Consider the following 20469-nt stretch of genomic DNA (forward strand, 5'->3'; position numbering starts at 1 on the left):
GGATCTTTAAGAATTCAGAATAAATTAAACTGGCACATTTGAGAGATAAATTTTTTTAAGAATGTACATAGACATACAGTTACGTAAATCCATGTCATGCTCATTATATGGGAGTAGCAAAATTGTGGTCATCTGAATTCATCATAAATTCCATTTTCCTACTTTGTCAGTTTTTTTTCAATGTGGGGCATCTCATTTTATTTTAATAAACATCATGTGTAAAGGGAAAGGGATTTGTTTCAAACAACTTTATACTGGGTTTTTGTGTTGTTGTTTTTTAGATTCCAGTCAAGAATACACTGATTCAACTGGCATAGATCTACATGAATTTTTAGTAAATACATTAAAAAACAATCCCAGGTAAAAATTAAATTTATAAGGTTTACATTGCTTCTAGAGTACCATAATTTTGTTATATATGTTTTCATTACTGAGTTAGAATAAGATGAAAATATTTAAAGTACACCAGAAACATTTTAGTTTCTTAGGGCTCAGATGTTGTTGGCCTCTATATGCACATGTATAAATATCTTTTTGCATTATGTATATCACCATGATATAAAGATAATTAATACTCTGTAGGAATTTGGGGAAATACAGAATCACCAAGCTATTTTGACTCTTAATTGAGATGAAGAGTTATCATTAATCATGAAATAGGAGAGAGAGAAATATACCTCATGATAAAGCACTCAACCAGATAACTTAGTGTATTCATTTATAACAAGGTTTTGGACTTAATTGAATGCAGAATTTTTGTTTCTTCTTGCTTAGTTTATAAACCTCCAACCCAAAGATTTTTAAGGTGCTTATTTGAGTCACAACTTTAACTAATCGTGAAATCCTTTGCTTTGCCAAGGTACTAGATAAATGGATTTAGCTTTTTGGGGGGTCATCGACCCCAATGAGGCAGTCTCCCCACAGAGAGGTTTATCCACAAAATATCTGACCAACGTGTTCATTGGGTAGAAGACTTGAAGGTTAAGAACCCCTCCTCCAGATGTTAGCTTCCCAGAGTGGTAGTAAAAATTTGTGAAATCTTCAGTTCATTGGGTAGGTGTACATGAAAGAAAACAAACAACTCTCTTTAGTATCATTGAGCCTTATCTCATGTCTTGCTTCAAGATACACCTTTAATTTCATTCAGGATTTATTGTTTCAGTGCCATCTTGATTTCCTATTTTACATTTAACATAAACCCCAAAAGGGGACCCACCCAAATGAAAAGTGGTCTCCTTGTAGTATGGGCTGAAGATGTATAAGTGTGAGGTGAGGAAGAAGTCAGTCAACTCTGCAAAACTATTCCTCAGTGGTCCCAACTGAAAGATGAATTCATTAGTCCATTGAACAGGCATTTGTTGGGTATATATCATGTGCTAAGCATTGTGCTAAACATTGTAGATATAAAGATGAACAAAATATAATCTCTGTCCCTAAAGTATTCACTGTCTGTGTGCTAGAAAAAAAACCCCCACGATATGTAATTAAAATAGAGTAGATGTTGTAAAAGAGGTTTTTCAGGGTGCTTTAAAAGCACAGGGAGGGGATCCCAACCTCTGAAAGGATATGGGAAGGCTTCACTGAAAAGATAATGCCTGAGCTGAGTCTTGAATTCAGAGTGCTTTAAACTGGAACATGAGCAGCACGAGGGAGACGAGCATCTCCAGGGCACGGTTGTACGAGAGAGAGGTGGCATATCCAAGCAAAGATGAGATTCTACACTCTGGCTCTAGCACGGAGGCATGTGGCAAGTGATTCTAGAAAATGAGGCGGAGGGCGTTGTTGAGGAATGAAGGCAGATTATGCAGTTGTCCTCAACCTAGGATAGTACCAACACACTGGGGTGGTGAATGAGTAAGGAGTGCTACTGGTAAGCTAGGGATGCAATGATCGACGACAAATAGTCTTACTTGAGATGCCAGTAGTTCATCGTTTGAGAAATACTGAGCATGGCATGCTACGTTGAGGAGTCATGACAGAATTTTCAAAAGGGTGATGCTATAATGAGATTTATGTTTTAGAAAGATTACTTTGTCAGTGAGGGGCCAAGATCATAAGCAAGGACTGTGGGTTGACGAACATAGAGAAGAATAGAGAGGAAAGGACATATTCGAAAGACATCTAAGAAGTACCATGGCAGGACTTGGTAATTATTTGGATATGGAAGAGTAGTGGCACGTTGGAGCAGAACAGAACAGCTGCTAGATTTCTGGCTGGACTGACAGCTAGTCCCATTAACAGGGGAAGTAAATAAGGGCAAGCCTGAATGGAGTAAGGCATGTTCTGTTATAAATAAGTATAGTTTGAGGTGCCTGATGGAAAGCCACAGTGAGATGAAGTGTGTTGGCAGTTAAAAGGCTCTGGTTTTCAGGTAAATGAGCCTGGCTGCTGTTATCGGCAGCCATCAGTCTTCAGTAGAGGTGACTCTTGCTTTGTTTGAGTTTGCCCAGGGAGATGTAATAAATGACAAGGACGAAATTCTGTGGAAAGACAACGTGTTAAGGGTAGATGTGAAGGAAGAGACAGACCATGGGTGTTAAAGATTGCAAAAGAATCATGACAATGCTTGTCTTAGAAGTCAGCCAGTCGGGAACAGTATCACGAAAGGTAAAATGAAAGAATCCATTAGATTGAGGAACTAGGAAGTTGTTGGCTGTTTTAACAAAACATTTCATTTGCGGTAGGATGGTGGAAACTAGAACTCAATAGATTAAGGAATAGGAGCATGGTAGAAAATACATAGCTAGTTTGTGTAAAACAAGATGGGATCTTAAACAGGCAGAATTTTTCTTTCTTCTGAACCTGTAGGAGAGACATCAATAAGGACAAATATAGAAATCTATATTTATACATTCCAAAATATTTTTCTTTTGTGCAATTCTCTTGTTTTCCTCTACAATTTAAAAAGTTTTAAAGTTATCTGCATATGTGTTTTTAAAGTGTACAATTTAATGGTTTTTAGTATGTTCACAGATACGTGCAACCATCACTACAATCAATTTTAGAACTTTTTCATCACTCCAGAAAGAAACCCTGAACCCTTTTGCTATCACCTCTCTGTGCCCTGAACCCTAATCTAGTTTGTCTCTACAGATTTCCTTGTTTTGGATATCTCATGTGAATGAAATCATATGTATGTGGTCTTTTGTGATTGGCTTCATTCACTTAGCATAATATTTTCAAGGTTCATCCATGTTGTGTAGCATGTATTACAACTTTAATCCTTCTGTGTATGCATTTTTATTTGAATAAATATATAGGTGAATCATTCATGTAACGGCTAATGAATAAGTTATTACTAATGTCAGTGTGGATTAGAAAGTTGTAGCTAATGTTAAATTTTGTGAGAAACAAAATTTGCCTAATTGATGGCTCAGTGTTCTCTCAATGAAACACACAATTAATTGCCAGATACACGTGGCACCAAATTAGTAATAAGTCTGGCAAATTTCCACTAGAGCTTTCAAGATTGAATGTTGCTCAGAGATTTCTTCTAAATGTTAAGCAGATTTACTTTTAGTGATACTAAAATTTAGCTAATGTTTTATTTCAAATTTTTTCTTCAGATCATTAATCTTTCATCTTGTTCTCATCCCAATGAATAAACTTAACCGCAGGTGTTAAATAACAGTTTATCTGGAATTCCTGTTTCAAGAAATATTATCGGAAACTATAATAACTAGTCATTACTAGATTAGAACCCGGGAACCTGAAGTTGTCCAAGATAAAGATTACACTCACTCACTTGGTTTTTATACCTGTTTTTGTATTGATTTTATACCCATTTTGTGTAAATTCCACAGTGCACTAAAGAAACATGGACAATATAGGCAACTATATTACATCGCTAATAGAGGGGAGCAGCCCCATGGATAAATCCTGAGAATGGATATTGTAAAAGTAAACTGTATTGTTCTGGGGAATATCGTACAATTGTTCTGTGTTTGAAATATTTTCTAAAATTACTTTTACTGGAGGTAATGTTTAAATCATATTATTTCTTGCCTGTTGCAGTTATTTGACCCAGGTCATGTGGAACATTGGGAAGGGGGTGGTCAGATGGAAGCATTGTTGTTTTCTTCTTTTTTATTTGCCACTTGTATACCAGCTGCACATGCTTTCTCTAAAGTCAGTTCTGGTATCATGACTAGAACACTGGTAACTGAAAGATTCTTGCCCCTTCATTTTCACTTTAGGTAGTAGTTTATTGGTCAATTTTATTGAGATCTTTGTTTTTATTATTTCCTTAATAAATAGACAGCATATATTGGTCTATTTTTAAAGGTTATATGATAAGTTCAATGTGTGCTTACTTTTAGGTTCATGCGCTAATAAACCTTATGCCTTAAGAAAAGGAATTTGTGGATCTGTTAGTTTGATGTATGTAATGCTTCTATAAAGGATTATTAATCTTTAACTTATGGCCATTACCAAAATATCTAACCTTGATTACAGATTGGAAAATTTGGAAACTTGGACCAAGCTATAGATATATCATATCTATATCTATATCATATACATATACATACATAGTATCATATACATACATACATGTCTCATATACATACATAGCTATATGATACAGCCGGGAAGTGTAAATCTTGAGAACTTAGGAAAGCTACTTTCCTAACAAGTTCTACTTTTTACTAACTGAAAATTTCGTAAACTAAGCACGGGAACTTATTTAAATAAATGGCCCAGGTAACAATAGAAAATCCTTTGCAATCCATAGATCTACATGCGAAAGGAAAAAAAAAATAAAAACCTGAATTTGTATCAATACTAGTAAAATTGTTAGATTTTGTTTACTTTCATGGAGACAACGGAAATTTGTTTTCAATGCCAGTTCATTCACTGAAGAACATTTCACATATCTTAGACGTGCTGTTGAGCTCAAACAGAGGAAACGAATTTAAATGCACTGTTTCATGAATGCTGAATAAGTTGCCTGCCTCAGATTCCTTTTTTTCCCCCTTCAACAAGTATATAAAATACATTAGGAAAGTTACTGAAAATTATATCATCTCAAGACAAATTGACCCCCAAAAAATTAGAAGAAAAGAGGGTCTTATAGTTAAGTAAATAAGTCCTTTTTTGGGGAAAACCTTATGAAGTAAAAATTTCCCATCCTCCCCCAAAATTTTAAGGAAAAAAATATTAAAAGACATGGATGAAATAATCTGATTAATTTATTCCACACAAATACATTTGTTGAGCTCCTCTCTATAGTCCAAATAACTATATAATGGTAATTGTGATAAACGCTATTAAAGGTATGAAAGAAACAGGTTCTAAGAAAGAATATTAGAAGCTGTCCTAGGCAAAGGAAACAGCTTGTTCAAGGAACCAGCTTGGCAATTACAGGGATAAGCTAAAATGATAAGAGTTTTGTGAGTAAGGGGCAGGAAAAGAAGCTAAAGAGGTAGATGAAGACTAGATCATGCCCACCTTGTAGGCCACATTACAGGTGTTCAGTTATAACGTATGAGCAGTGAGAAACCTGTGATAAATATTTAACCAAGGCCATGACATGTGCTCACATGTGTGTTTCTAAAAGATTGTTATGGATGCTCCAGGTAGAACAGATTAGGAGGGAACAAGGGAAGATACAGAGAGATAATACACTACTATTACAGTAGTCAAGTCAGAGATCCTGATTGCTTGGATCCAGGGTAGTGGCAGTAGAAATAGAAGAAAAATAGACTGAAGATAGATAAATTTTGCAATAGTAATTAACTGCATAGGAGGATTTTAAAAAGCACAGTAATGGGCCAAAAATGCTTCTAGTACAATATGCCAAGTGAAAGGTAGTGCCACTTGCTGATAATGCAGAATACTAAAGGAGAAACAGGTTTAGGGGCAAAATTGAATGTTGCTAGAATTTGAGTTAAAATGTAATCCTGTTTTTAGCTTTGGGTTTGAAATCACCACATAGGCATGTTATTCTCTTGATTTTTTTCAACTGATATAAAAATATGTATGGTTAATATTACTCAGTTTTATAAGACTTCTTCCACAATATAGAGAGAAGATCAAACTCAGAGCTGATGTATAGACTTTCGGGCAACTTAAGCAGGGGGCACTGTTTCCTTTTAAAATTTGAGAGGGATCTACTATATAGTGTTTATTTGGGAGGGAAACATTAACCTCTTGTCCTAGTTTTCTTGATCTATAAAATTTTAGGAATAGAACTGAATGATCTGTAAAGCTACTTCTAGCTTTTAAGGTTTTTTGAGGGGTTTTTTTTTGTTTCTGTTTTGTTTTGTTTTGTTTTTCCCACATGCGCATGACATTTACAGTGAGCACAGGAATACTCTCTTGATCCATGTTCTTGGTGTGTGAGCAAGGAGGTCCTTTGGGCAGTGGTACCAGTAACTTATTTTGTAAGTGTGCTAAAAAGGACCCTAGTGGTCTAAAGGAGCACATGCAGGTGTTCCCTAGCGTCCTTGTTTATTTTACATGTTGGAGGTCTTTGGTTCATTTTGATTTTTTGTGGGAAAAATTCCCGAAGTCTTAAAAATATATAATAGTGATTTTCAGAATGATTTGAAAAGTCCTCTCCTTCTGAATTAGAGTTAGTAATGTAGTTCATACTTCTCTGCTATAGTTCCATTTATAGACTAGCATTGGATTCCCATAGGAGTATTCCTGTTGTTACTGGCATTGCATGTTCTTTAGAGTACTGTTTCTGTGGAGTTCAGGATGATAACAAAGTCATGAGCCTAACTAAAGATGTCTGTTTTCCTGCTACCTCTTAGCTTTATTGAGTAAGGAAGTAAGGACTCATATGCTGTTATAATCCATACATTTGCAGAACAGAATCTAATATAGTAATATTTAGCAGATCAAGATATATCTGTTTTAAGAATGGCCACATGATGATAATTGTTGAAATTGGATGATATTCTCTCCACATTTGTGTATGTGAAATTTTCCATAAAATTTTAAAAAGTCATCTTTCTTTTAAAATATTACTTTTTTTTAGAAAGCATGTAAACATTCTAGCATCAAGCTTGTGATGTTCTTCAATATACAGGTTTTACCACCACCCCCCCATAAAAATAGCCCTGTAAATTCAACATTTATGATATGATTAGGTCAGTGTTGAATTTTACATATAAGAGTTTTCATATTTTGTTTCAGGGACAGAATGATGCTGTTGAAGTTGGAACAAGAAATTTTAGATTTCATTGGTAATAATGAGTAAGTCCTAACCTTTAACAAGAAAATAAATTGTCATCACAGTTCTTCAAGATTTACTAAATTATTTTTTCTTCTACTTTTAGGTCTCCACGTAAAAAATTTCCCCCAATGACATCTTACCATAGGATGCTATTACACAGAGTCGCTGCTTACTTTGGATTAGACCACAATGTTGATCAGAGTGGGAAGTCTGTCATAGTAAACAAAACTAGCAATACAAGAATGTAAGTATCAAGAAATGTAGTTATATATTATCTATGTGTGTGATACTACTTTATCTTTCTGTAGCACCTTTTATCTCAGGTTTTCCACATGTTTTAGCAGCCTAATTCAGCTTCATGATACCTTATGAGACAGGACCAAAAAGTAGATTTAACTCACAAGATGTCAAATGCACCAGTCTGGACTGAAATAAGACAGATGAATGAGGATGGGTTTAAAAAAACCCTCAGAGGTCATAATATCAGTAATGTTTAATAACCATTCTCTTATGGATTTTTAAATTAATATAATTTAGATACCTGTGGCCAGCCTCAGGCAAATTTAAAAGAAAACAAAAAGAGAGCAAACTTTAACACCCTTACATTTAATTAATTTTCTATCAGTTTACTGTCTTTTCCACCTTTGTTTTTGCTCCTTTTCTTCCACAAATCTCAGGACGGTGAGACTTATTGGTTAATCCAGTATTATCCATAATGTTTTGTACCGTTCTGGGCTATGTGTAATTGACTGAGGAAGAAATTTTAAGGAGTTAAGAGGAATCATTTGCTTTAAAAAGTGATACCTGGGCTTCCCTGGTGGCGCAGTGGTTGAGAGTCCACCTGCCGATGCAGGGGACTGCGGGTTCGTACCCTGGTCCGGGAAGATCCCACATGCCGCGGAGCGGCTGGGCCCGTGAGCCATGGCCGCTGAGCCTGCGCGTCTGGAGCCTATGCTCCGCAACGGGAGAGGCCCGCGTACCGCAAAAAAAAAGTGATACCTATATAGTATGGTGAAATAGATAATCAGTGCTGATATTTGGGAGCAAAAGGCCCAGTGCAGAGGCACCTAAAATTATAATATGTTCACAGTACATCTTTTGCCTATTTGTGAAGCTAATGCAGTTGAGTTCAGCTAACGTTATACTTCACGGTGGTTTCCTATCAAAAGAATTATCTATATTAATTTCCTATGTGGCGGCAGTGGATCTGTGATAATGAGCAGCAGACAGCTTCAGATGCCATAAATAATGCTTTTCAGTTCATTGTTTTTCTTCCTTCCTTGAAGCTAGACTTATCAGGGTTCTGTCTATTATGAACCCTTCAGTTTGCTTGGTTTATAAATAAATAAATAAATAAATTCATTTATTTCCTTTTTGTTATAATGGCCTTTACCCTTGTAGCTGTCATATTGTTTGCTTGACTAAGTTGGTTTTCTTCCATTTCAAATAGTATTTTGTCAACTAAATAGATAATGTTGGTGGAAGCTAGTATTTTTAAATGATTGTTACTACAACTAAAATTAAATTAATGAAGACAGATGTCTTTGAAAAGGATCCCATATTTTCGGGGGGGATTAAATTTTACCTGCAAATGGGAATCTGATTTAATTTTCCTATGCCTGTCTTTCAGTCTTTTGAAAATATCCTCATCTTTTAGCTTTTTCCTAGTTAGTTATATCATGGCTAAAGTGGGATAGTAACCATAAGATATGAGCTGGACTTAAGGTGAACAGAACTCTACTTCATTTAACCAGTACCTTTCAACATTACTCAGAGCTGCTGGATGCCCAAGCATGTGTACATTAGCAGGCATTTTGACTAACATTTCGACTGGTGACTCTCTAAGGTTTTCAATACAGTGTAACCTCAGTTATTTGAATGCTGCAAGTGATGTCAAGGTTCTCTTTATCCAGATAATGAAAAGTTTAGCTAAACGCAGATGTTTATGATGTACTTAAAGAAGAATGGATCAATAGCGTAATTATTACTAGACATTTCAGATCATTGAAGTTACACTGTATTCTTATTTTATTTCTTCTGGAATATGAAGAAGGATGTAAATCAGAAAACCTTAGAGATCTGCTCCACAATGAATAAAAACAAACTTGCCTTTTCCTCATAGGCAGATTACCCGCTCCAGCCTTGAACCAGTGGTGTTGTGGATGTCAACAACCCGGTGTCCACTGGGGTGTCTCATTGGAGCGGGAAGTTGGCGATTGCAGGGCAGTAAATTCAGGCATCTATAAAAGACAGAGGTAAGACAGTCTTAAGGTTAGCTGAAATGCCTGCTAATGCTGTTTGGTGTGGGGATCCGGCTGCTCTTAGAAAAGTTGCCAGGCTCTTGGTTAAATCTTATAGTTCATATTGGTATAACCATCTCTTTTTTCACCCAAGTACAAATTCCTTGAATAAGAAAGAAAATGTGATTTTGAACAGCTACAGAAATAGTTGATATAAGTAAATGGGGCAATCATGGACAAATAAATAACAACATACTGCCATTGTCAGAACTAAATAGATAATCCTTCAAATTCCTAAAGAAAGCAGTCTTTTTCTTATCAGTTTGGTCATGAAATATTTCTACTCTTTATTTTTCTCTTTAGTTCTCAGTATCGCTTTATGTGGATATGTGCTCTGTTTCATTTATCTAAGTATATTTTAAAATAGAGGTTTCTTCAGCTTACTTAGATAATTCTCATTTTAAAATCTTTTGCATCGGGCTTCCCTGGTGACGCGGTGGTTAAGAATCCACCTGCCGGGCTTCCCTGGTGGCGCAGTGGTTGAGAGTCCGCTTGCTGATGCAGGGGACACGGGTTCGTGCCCCAGTCCGGGAAGATCCCACATGCCACGGAGCAGCTAGGCCCGTGAGCCATGGCCGCTGAGCCTGTGCATCTGGACCCTGTGCTCTGTAACGGGAGAGGCCACAACAGTGAGAGGCCCGTGTGCCGCAAAAAAAAAAAATTCCTAAAGAAAGCAGTCTTTTTCTTATCAGTTTGGTCATGAAATATTTCTACTCTTTATTTTTCTCTTTAGTTCTCAGTATCGCTTTATGTGGATATGTGCTCTGTTTCATTTATCTAAGTATATTTTAAAATAGAGGTTTCTTCAGCTTACTTAGATAATTCTCATTTTAAAATCTTTTGCATCGGGCTTCCCTGGTGACGCGGTGGTTAAGAATCCACCTGCCGGGCTTCCCTGGTGGCGCAGTGGTTGAGAGTCCGCTTGCTGATGCAGGGGACACGGGTTCGTGCCCCAGTCCGGGAAGATCCCACATGCCACGGAGCAGCTAGGCCCGTGAGCCATGGCCGCTGAGCCTGTGCATCTGGACCCTGTGCTCTGTAACGGGAGAGGCCACAACAGTGAGAGGCCCGTGTGCCGCAAAAAAAAAAAAAAAAGAATCCACCTACCAATGCAGGGGACACGGGTTCGAGCCCTGGTCAGGGAAGATCCCACATGCCGCAGAACAGCTAAGTCCGTGCGCCACAACTAGTGAGCCTGCGCTCTAGAGCCCGCGAGCCGCAACTACTGATGCCCATGCATCTAGATCCCGTGCTCCGCAACAAGAGAAGCCACCGGACCACAACTAAGAGTAGTCCCCGTTTGCCGCAACTAGAGAAAGGCTGCATGCGGCAACGAAGACCCAATGCAGCCAAAAATAAATAAACAAAATAAATAAATTTATTTTTTTTAAAAATCTTTTGCATCATTTGACAGGAGGTAGATACAGTACTTTATTAAAAATTCACTAGGTTAAAACAAATATTCAGAAGTGTTACTTGATTACTACATATAATGAAATATGTGGTCAAGTTTGCTGAAAATGTCATTACTCAGGTTTATTTGGTTTAGAAATTTATTTAGGGTATTAATAATATATTATGTGACTACATAATATATATTTAAAGTATATGTAAAAAAATTGCTTAGGGATTCAATTAGCCTTTATTTCCTCTAAATATACCTTTTATATATCACATATTTCAGTTTTATAATAGGATGGTATTACATCTCAAGAGTGTTGAATGGATTAATTTGTTGAAGCTGAGAATAGATTTCAGAAAGTGAAGTTTTATATAATTGTAATTTTCCAAGGGCAACAACCTTATGTCTGTCTTCTGGATCTCAGCAGAACTTGCAACATTTCCATAGAGGAAAGACCGGCCAATCAGCCATAAAATATGTTGTTAAGAGTTCATAATCATTACTTTAGGTTGTAACATTAACCTTCAAAAAAGAACTTCTCTTTTTAATTTATTTCAATTAATATAAAACAAAGATGTACCCTGCTGTAATTATGAATTCTAGGTAACTTGGTTGCATTTTGAAGTAGTCTCTTAAGCTTTATTAAATTCAGCTACAAAATATTTGATTAACACCAAACCAGGTACTATAGGAATGTAACATAAAATACTGTGCTGTACTTTTTTCTTTGTCCCAGAATTGTTTCTTAGATTTAGAGGAGGCAATGCAAAGATGATATACAGACTTTGAGTCTTACATACCAGGGCTCCAAGTATGGCTCAGTCATGTACTTGCCCTTTGACCTTGGACCCTTGCTTTAGCCATTTGAACCTCAGTTTTCTCAGTAATATTTATAATAATAACAAACTTCTGCTGAGTGTTTACTGTTTTAAGTGCTGGTCATCTATTAATTCCTTTCATCTTCACAACAGCCTTATGAAGTAGGTACACTGTAATTCCTATTTACAAATGAGGAAACTAGGGGAAATAAAGGTTAATAAGTAACTTGTGTAAGTCCTAAAGCAACTAAGTGTTAAAGCTGAGTATTTGAACCTTAGCAGTCAAATTCGAGAGCCCACAATGTATTTCATACAGCCTTTCAGTCATGACATGGGGTAGTTAATATTTTCTCATAAGATTGTTTTGAGGAGTAATTGAGATAACATAAGTATCTATTAATGGCACTAGTGAGTGGTAACTTATATTTATCACCTTCCATAAAATGTTATATTTAATTTTTCTGTAAATATTTTGTATTATCTTTTTTGTTCCCTTGGTTTTTGCTTTTTTTTTTTTAGACCTGATCAGAAATTTAATGAACATATTAAGGATGATAAAGGTGAAGACTTTCAGAAACGATATATCCTCAAGAGAGATAACTCTAGCTTTGACAAAGATGATAACCAGGTAACCTAGCATGATTAGAGCATTTTTATGGGTGCTGGACTTATACCAGCAGACCATTTTCCCAAGATTAATTGTTCTCTTTTCTTCAGATGAGAATACGTTTGAAAGATGACAGAAGAAGCAAATCTATAGAAGAGAGAGAAGAAGAGTACCAGAGAGCTAGAGATCGAATATTTTCCCAAGATGTATGTTCTAACTTATATTTAGGTCTTCATGTGTAAATATATGCTAATTGCATTATAGGGGTTCACTCCTCCCTCAATCTATTGATCACATATACTTCTAACTACATTTGTTACATATAAAGTCACCCCTTTAGAAATACTGCAGTCTGTCTTGTTCATGTTAATGATTTAGTAGTTTATAAAATACTACTTTGCACCAGTTGTATAAACGTTTCAAAAGTTGAAAGCAGATCGACTAAGGGGTAGTATATTAGACTGAGTATATAGTTTATGTAATATTTTTTTCTTCCAGACTTCTCACACAGTTGAGATTTTTAGAACATTGGTCACTGTCTACAAAATCATGTACTCTAAATCCTACTTGCTAGTGGACTTTTCTTAATAAATAACTTGTTTCTTCTTTTAAAATACAGCTAATTGATTTTTCAGATTAATATTTGTTTTCCACTTTATAAGCGATTATATGGAAGAGATCTTTGTTGTTGTTGTTTTTTTGGCTGCTCCATGCGGCATGTGGGATCTTAGTTTCCTGACCCGGGATCCAACCCACACCCCCTGCTTTGGGAGCTTAGAGTCTTAACCATTGGACCACCAGGGAAGTCCTGGAAGAGATCTTTTAAGTGGCTGATTATTCTATGCATATATTCAAGGGAGGATCAGTTTGATTTTACCAATATCTGTTAAGCACCTGCTCTGTGCAGTACTGGGTACTAGTCAAGGATATAAGAATATATGTAATTTGTGTTAATACCACCAGAGATAGAAGTTAGCTCTGTATAAAAAAAAAAAAAAGTAAATGACATTAAAATCTAGACTGTCAGTTAAAAGTTTATAATATTCAACAAATCTTATTGATCATATATAGTAGGTGCTGTGCTGGGCACTGGAGAACATATCCATGGACATTTACAATAATTTATCTCCCAAACAAACCTATATATGGTAGATAATATCACTGTTTTTATTTTATAGATAAGTAAACTAAGGCTCCAGGAAACTAAGTAAAATAGACAAGGATCATCCAGCTAGAAAATGACAGAGTTGGGATTTCAGCCCATGTCTTCTGAACTCAGAGCCTAACCTAGATCTATTTCTCTCTCTAGTTTGTAAGATGGATGAGGTCTTTACCCATGATGAGTATTCAGATGACAGTATGGTGTGTGATTTGTACAGAAACGTGAAGGTAAAATAGGGAACACAGCAGAGAAGCACCACAAACTAGAATTGAGGAGTGAGAGGGAGAGTTAGCTTCCAAGAGAAGAACTGAAGGAGTGAAGTATTCCGCGTCCAGGGTTAACATCTGCAGGGAGCCAGAGATAAAGGAGAACTTGACACATGAGGAATTGAGAGATTCAGAGTACCTGGATTGTAGCCTAGGTGACAAGAATTGAGGGACGTTTCAGTTGGAGAAATAAGCAGGAAGCAGGTGACTTGCTCCTGAAAGCTAGTTAAGGAGGTTGGGGCTTTTAGCTAGAGCAGGGGTCAAAAAACTTTTTCTATAATGGGACAGATAATGAGTATTTTAGGCTTTTCAAGCTTTATAGTCTTTATTGCAACAACTGAAATCTGCCATTTTAATATGAAAGCATCCATAGACAATACACGAATGAATGGGCATGGCTGTGTTCCGATGAATCTGTATTTACAAAAACAGGTAGCTGACTGTAGTTTGCAGACCCCTGTGCTAGAACGAAGGAGGCTATTAAGGAGGGAACAGGCGTGATCAGATTGATATTTTAGAGAGATAGCTATGGCTTCTGCTGTTTAAATTGGATGAAAAGAGCAAAACTGGTAGCTGGAAAACTAGAAGACTGTTGTAATAATACAAGATGCAAAACAGGTGGTTGCCTGAGTTAGGTTAATAGCACTGGAGGATTTTGGCTGTAAGCTATATTGAGGCGTAGCTCCTTGTTCACGCTACACCTACTGCCAAAGCACAGGTGATCAAAATATTTGTTGAGTGAAGGAGGTGGAATCTACAGACAGGTGTATACTTTGAATATGTAATAGTGAAAATAGGTTCACTTGTTAGATATTTGAATTTCAAGTTACTTTGTACAACAAAAATGAATGGCTTCAAAAATGTGTATCTGTTAAAAAATAAGCACAGTATCTCCAAGCCAAAATAATTTTTCATTGTCATTTATTTTTGTAACTTATCACCATGTTTGATTTGAGGGGTGAGGGTAACTACTTCTTTAAAATTATTACATGATTTTTGTCATCATTAGTTTTCAGAGGGCATTATCTGACAAACGCTCAACTTTTTATATCTGTTCTTTCTTTCTAGTCCCTGTGTTCCCAAGAGAATTATATTATTGACAAAAGGTGAGGGGCTTTTTAACATTTGTTTTGCTAAGTGTCTCACTGATGCTAATAAAAATAAAAATGTTTTATGAAAATGCCAACAGAATCCAAGATGAGGATGCTAGTAGCACCCAGCAGAGGCGCCAGATATTTAGGTATTGGAAGCATGTTTTCGTGCAGTACACAGTATTGAATATTTAAAGCATTTTTTAATAATTTTCCTTTTTGTCTCTATTAGCTTTTCAAAGTTTTATTTCTAAATTACAGAGTCAATAAAGATTCTTCAGGGAGATCAACAAATAGCCATCAAAGCAGCACTGAGAACGAGTTGAAGTACTCTGAACCACGACCCTGGAGCAGCACAGATTCAGACAGCTCTCTCCGAAACTTCAAGCCTGCTGTAACCAAAGCCAGCAGCTTCAGTGGAATTTCAGTTCTGACAAGAGGTGATAGTTCTGGAAGCAGCAAAAGCATAGGCAGGCTTTCAAAAACAGGTATAAATATCTGTCTAGAACTGTGCAGTCAAAACATTAGTTTCCCTAATGTTGTCTTAGCTCTTTATTCATCATGTGGCTTCTGTAATTATCCTAAAATATAGGATTCTTACCAGCAGTACATTGAGCACCTCCAGTGTACTTAAGAGGTAACATGTTTACTGACATTAGGATTTATTCTCTGTGTGAGAGAGGTGTACAGAAGGCATTTTTCCTTACCTAGGATTAGTTAACATTGATTGCATTTTCAGCTAATACTATCATTAGCTGAAATTCAGCTAATACTATCATATTATTGAGTGCATTTCATGATAAAGTTCATTTGCCATTCCAAAAAAACGTATAAAATTGCTGAGAAGTTTTTGAGAAATTTAAAAACTAAAGAAATATAATACCATGTAATTATTATGGATAAGTAGAAATTTCAATAACATTCTCATTCTACTAGCTTTTTTGCTTTTAGATTACATAACTTTTAGACTCCTAGCGTTTTTCTCTTTTCACTTTCACTGGCTTCTATACTAAAGTTCACGTCTCTTTTAGGATCCTCACGGATCTTTATTTGTATCCCAAAATAAGCATGAAAATCAGCAGAAATGGCTCTCTTTATCCCTTCGGGTAAAGCCTAGATATATGGTTTTACACAGATAACAATTGAAGGGAGAGGTGTAAATTTGAAGGTGACAGAGTAAATTTTTCTCATCTCTGTAATTCAGTACTTTAAATTCTTAAGGTTTGTGAATTGCACTTGTCATCTTTTTAACTTATAATGTGGATATTTAAAATGTCTTAGTGTATATGATAGACTCTTGCTAAAGATAGGTAAATTTTATGAATATAAGAAATATGCATATGTACCAAATATGCATTTATTTGATAAACGGTCACTTAGTCATCATGTCATCATAACAGGAAAAAAAACCTACTCGTGTGTCGTGAGAAAGTCATTTAGACACACAGCCAAATTAAAACATTTTTATTTATTTATAGTTTTTTTCTGCATCGAGTCTTAGTTATGGTACGTGGGATCTTTCGTTGCGGTGCGCAGGCTCCAGAGTGCGCAGGCTCAGTAGTTGCAGCGCACGGGCCCAGTTGCCCAGCGGCATGTGGGATCTTAGTTCCCTGACCAGGGATCAAACCAGTGACCCCGCATTGCAAGATGTATTCTCTACCACTAGACCAGCAGGGAAGTCCCTAAAACATTTTTAGAACATGTACTATTTATAATCTATATTATCTTCAGAGATGAAAATAAATATTTAATTCTTTTATTAGGAAAAAAATTTTTTTCATATAGTTCTTGGAGATAGTCATTTTTGGCACAACTTAAAATAGAAATTATCCTTCCGAGGCGATCTCTATAGTGTATCTTATTTGCTTACGTCATTCATTAAAAATTAATTCTCCATCCCAGAGTCAATTCTGTTATTCAAAACCTAATTAACTATTTACATCATCAAAATCTTTTCCTTTCTTTCATTGTCTTATTGTCTACCTTAAGCCATTATACTGAAAGTCAGTGACTTCTTCAGTCTCTGTATAATAGAAAATTAAGTAGATTGGAGGCAGGAAAGCAGTTAAAAATAAATTATCAAATTAGCTTATTAAGTACAGTGAGAAATAAATTTTAAGCTGATGCTAATATAAGTACTTGGAATATTTTTATTCTACCTTTGTCCCTTGCTGTGATAAAAAATTGAAAGTTGACTTTACGTTACAGGAAGATGCTATGATTATGAGCTGAAAATGAAAGTCTGCAGTGAAACCTGACAGTTGTTTCTCTTGATAGAGAATTATCATTTTTGTTATTTCCTACACTACTCTTAATCTTTCTGTGTTCTTATAGATAAGGGGTTTCTGATATAAGAGGTTTTGGGCATTTGGCTGTGCTAAGTTCTTTGTCCTGGGGGAAAAATTATAATCTGTATATTCCTAGGTGTTAATCTAAAAGGTAAAAAATGTACATAACTTTGTCCTTTTGGGAATGTGGGTAATGTGTTTTTTGTGGCTGTCTGTGGCTGATGTTATTGGGTTGGCCAAATAGTGCCTTCGGTTTTTAAGTAAAAATAAAAGACACATTTTTCATTTTCACCAAGAACTTTATTGAACAACATATTCACCGTTTTGTTCCATTGCCTTCTGCCATTTTTCAGGCAACTTCATAATTCCATCTTCCCAAAACTTTTTATCTTTTTGAGCAAAGAACTGTTCCAGGTGCCTTTTACAGTCTTCCAAAGAATTGAAATTTTTTTCCATTAGGAGAATTTTGTAAAAACCGAAATAAATGGAAATCCAAAGGTGCAATGTCTGGTGAATACGGCAGATGAATCAGAACTTCCCAGCCAAGTTGTAACAGTTTTTGCCTGGTCATCAAAGAAACATGCCATCTTGCGTTACCTTGATGGAAGATTATGTGTTTTCTGTTGACTAATTCCGGACGCTTTTCGTCGAGTGCTGCTTTCAGTTGGTCTAACTGGGAGCAGTACTTCTTGGAGTGAATCGTTTGGTTTTCCGGAAGGAACTCATAATAGAGGACCCCCTTCCAATCCCACCATTTACACAACATCACCTTCTTTGGATGAAGAGCAGCCTTTGGTGTGGTTGGTGGTTCATTTCGCTTGATCCATGATCTGTTCCATTCCACATTATCTTACAGTATCCACTTTTTATTGCCCGTCACAATGTGTTTTAAAAACGGAACAATTTCATTACGTTTCAGTAGAGAATTTCATGTAGAAATACAGTCGAGAAGGTTTTTTTTTTCGCTTAACTTACGTGGAACCCAAACATCAAGGCGATTCACATAACCAAGCTGGTGCAAATGATTTTCAGTGCTTGATTTGGATATTTTGAGTATGTCACCTATCTCCCGTGTAGTAAAACGTTGATTGTTCTCAATTAACGTCTCAGTTTGATCGCTGTCAACTTCAACTAGTCTACTCGACTGTGGAGCATCGTCCAGCAGGAAATATCCAGCACGAAACTCCGCAAACCACTTTTGACACGTTCGATCAGTGGCAGCACCTTCTCCATACATGGCACAAATCTCTTTTTGCGTTTCAGTTGCATTTTTACCATTCTTGAATAATAAAGCATAACATGCCGGAAATGTTGCTATTTTCTTCCATCTTCAATATTAAAATGGCTATACAAAAATTCACCAATTTTGGTAAGTCTCTTTTTTAACTGCAGCTGTCACGTACAGTCTAACAAACTTGTTTCAAATGAAGTTAAAGACAACTAAGTGCTACTAGAGCCATCTTATGGAAAAAACCGAACAAATCTTTTGGCCAACCCAGTATTATAGACTTGCTTTAGTTGCATGCTTTGGCTATGACTTCTCTGACAACTTATGTGATCAGTTTTGCTGTATTAAACTTGTTCTTGGTGGGGAGGGGAAGCAAAATTGTACAGTAAGTCAAAAATAGTTCATGCTTTTATGTGGTAACTGCATGTTATGCAATGTGAATTTTATTGTTACATATTTAAAACCTGCGTTTTTATATGAGGTTTAAAAAATTCCCTCTTTTTCATTACTCCTCCCCTAGGTTCTGAGTCTTCTGGTAGTGTAGGGTCATCTACGGGCTCTCTCTCTCACATCCAGCAGCCTCTTCCAGGTACAGCTCTCAGCCAGTCTTCTCATGGCGCACCTGTCGTCTATCCAACTGTCAGCACTCATAGTTCTCTTTCCTTTGATGGTGGCCTAAATGGGCAAGTCGCATCTCCTAGCACTAGCTTCTTTTTGCTTCCCTTGGAAGCGACAGGCATACCACCTGGCAGTATTCTGATCAACCCACAAACAGGTTGGTATCCAGAAAAAGGTTTATTTCAGTTGAGATATCAGGAGTTATATGAAAACTAAAGAATATGTATTAAATGTATTATCTGTATATGCATTGTCAGCTTTTTATTTTTCATGTGTGATTAGCATTTTCCCTAGAACTTTAATAAAAACACTTTATGCTAGAGAATGTTAAAAGACATTTATATCAGAAAGTATTTTTCTCCTTGTGACATCCATGACATCATCTTTTAGGCCAAATAATTAAGAAACAATTCATTTCCTAGAAATGGGACAACCACCTTCGAAAGAACTTTATTTGATAGAACAGTTTTATTGTGGGGAAAATAGTATGCATTTCATGTAGAAGGAGAACGTTAGCAGCTCTTAGTTCTTATGTAATGCGGTGGAAAGAACCCATAGTAATTGCTCTTCTGAATACGGTAACTGTTTTCTACTTAGGAAAAGCTAAAGAACATCTTATTATTAGTGAAAGAAAATAGATAGTCGTTATGAATTAATAATGACAACACATTCTTTGCAATTAGATAGTACTTTGTGTTTATTGAGTGTTTATCATGTGTCATGTACTGTGTTATGTGCTTTAAATACATTATTTATAGCAACCCTGTTAGGTGAAATCTACATTTACAGATAAGGAAACTGAACTTCAGAGAGATTAAGAAACTGCAGTCATAATACGTTTCATTATGTATACTGGCAAAAATGACATATTGAGAAAATAAAAATTTTTTTTAAATGACAAGACGTTTTGGTTTCTAATCAAAACAACATAGCCCAATCATATGGTAAGATCATGAAAATAACCTTAAGTCATTCAGTAACCTTCCTTAAAGATTCACAGATTTAGCTGATGTGGTCACATCAGCATGGTAGTAGTTGGGCAAGGTAGATACAGGCGAGAGTGTCAGAGTCTCTGAGTGTTCTGAAACTTGCCTTTTGTTTGTTGTAGAAAAAACCATGGCTTGGAACTTGTTACCTTCAGATTTCATTTGCATCTCTTTTTTAAGATAAAGTATTCAAACTTTTGTTTCTGTTGTAAGAATGGAATTAGCGTAAATAACTAACTTCAGAAACTCAGTTTTTGCTTTATAACCGTTATCTTCTGATCCTTCAAGTCTATTATATTACTAAACTTCCTGTTTTCCTGGGGCAGAATATAAGATGATTTAATATTTTACTATTTTCTATTATTTTTCATTCAGAATATTAGTTAACATGGTTTTGGTAACGTGGAAGCTTCATTTGAGTAGGAAATGATGAGAAACTAAGCAACCTGAAATTAAATTGTATACTTAATTTTAAATTAGCCCAAAAGTGAAGTGATCTCTTTGTTTTTGAGAACAGCAT

The 20469-nt window shown here is 35.9% G+C and overlaps 1 protein-coding gene across 12 annotated transcripts in view; it reads left to right on the forward strand.

The window, feature by feature from the left end:
• The window catches only part of R3HDM1 (R3H domain containing 1), a 188304-nt gene that overhangs the window by 99650 nt on the left and 68185 nt on the right, over positions 1-20469 (forward strand). For 7 of the 12 annotated variants that reach the window (XM_007129468.3, XM_028477402.1, XM_007129471.3 and 4 more), the window contains 9 exons: positions 282-360; positions 7144-7203; positions 7287-7427; positions 12223-12331; positions 12421-12516; positions 14807-14844; positions 14928-14978; positions 15091-15317; positions 18866-19120. In XM_007129468.3, coding sequence (XP_007129530.1) covers positions 282-360; positions 7144-7203; positions 7287-7427; positions 12223-12331; positions 12421-12516; positions 14807-14844; positions 14928-14978; positions 15091-15317; positions 18866-19120 — 1056 coding nt within the window. The remainder of the gene's footprint in view (positions 1-281; positions 361-7143; positions 7204-7286; positions 7428-12222; positions 12332-12420; positions 12517-14806; positions 14845-14927; positions 14979-15090; positions 15318-18865; positions 19121-20469) is intronic. The other 5 variants (XM_007129475.3, XM_007129480.3, XM_007129474.3 and 2 more) reach the window with 4 other exon arrangements.

Source organism: Physeter macrocephalus, chromosome 2 (genome assembly GCF_002837175.3).
Source record: "Physeter macrocephalus isolate SW-GA chromosome 2, ASM283717v5, whole genome shotgun sequence".
NCBI lineage: Eukaryota > Metazoa > Chordata > Mammalia > Artiodactyla > Physeteridae > Physeter > Physeter macrocephalus.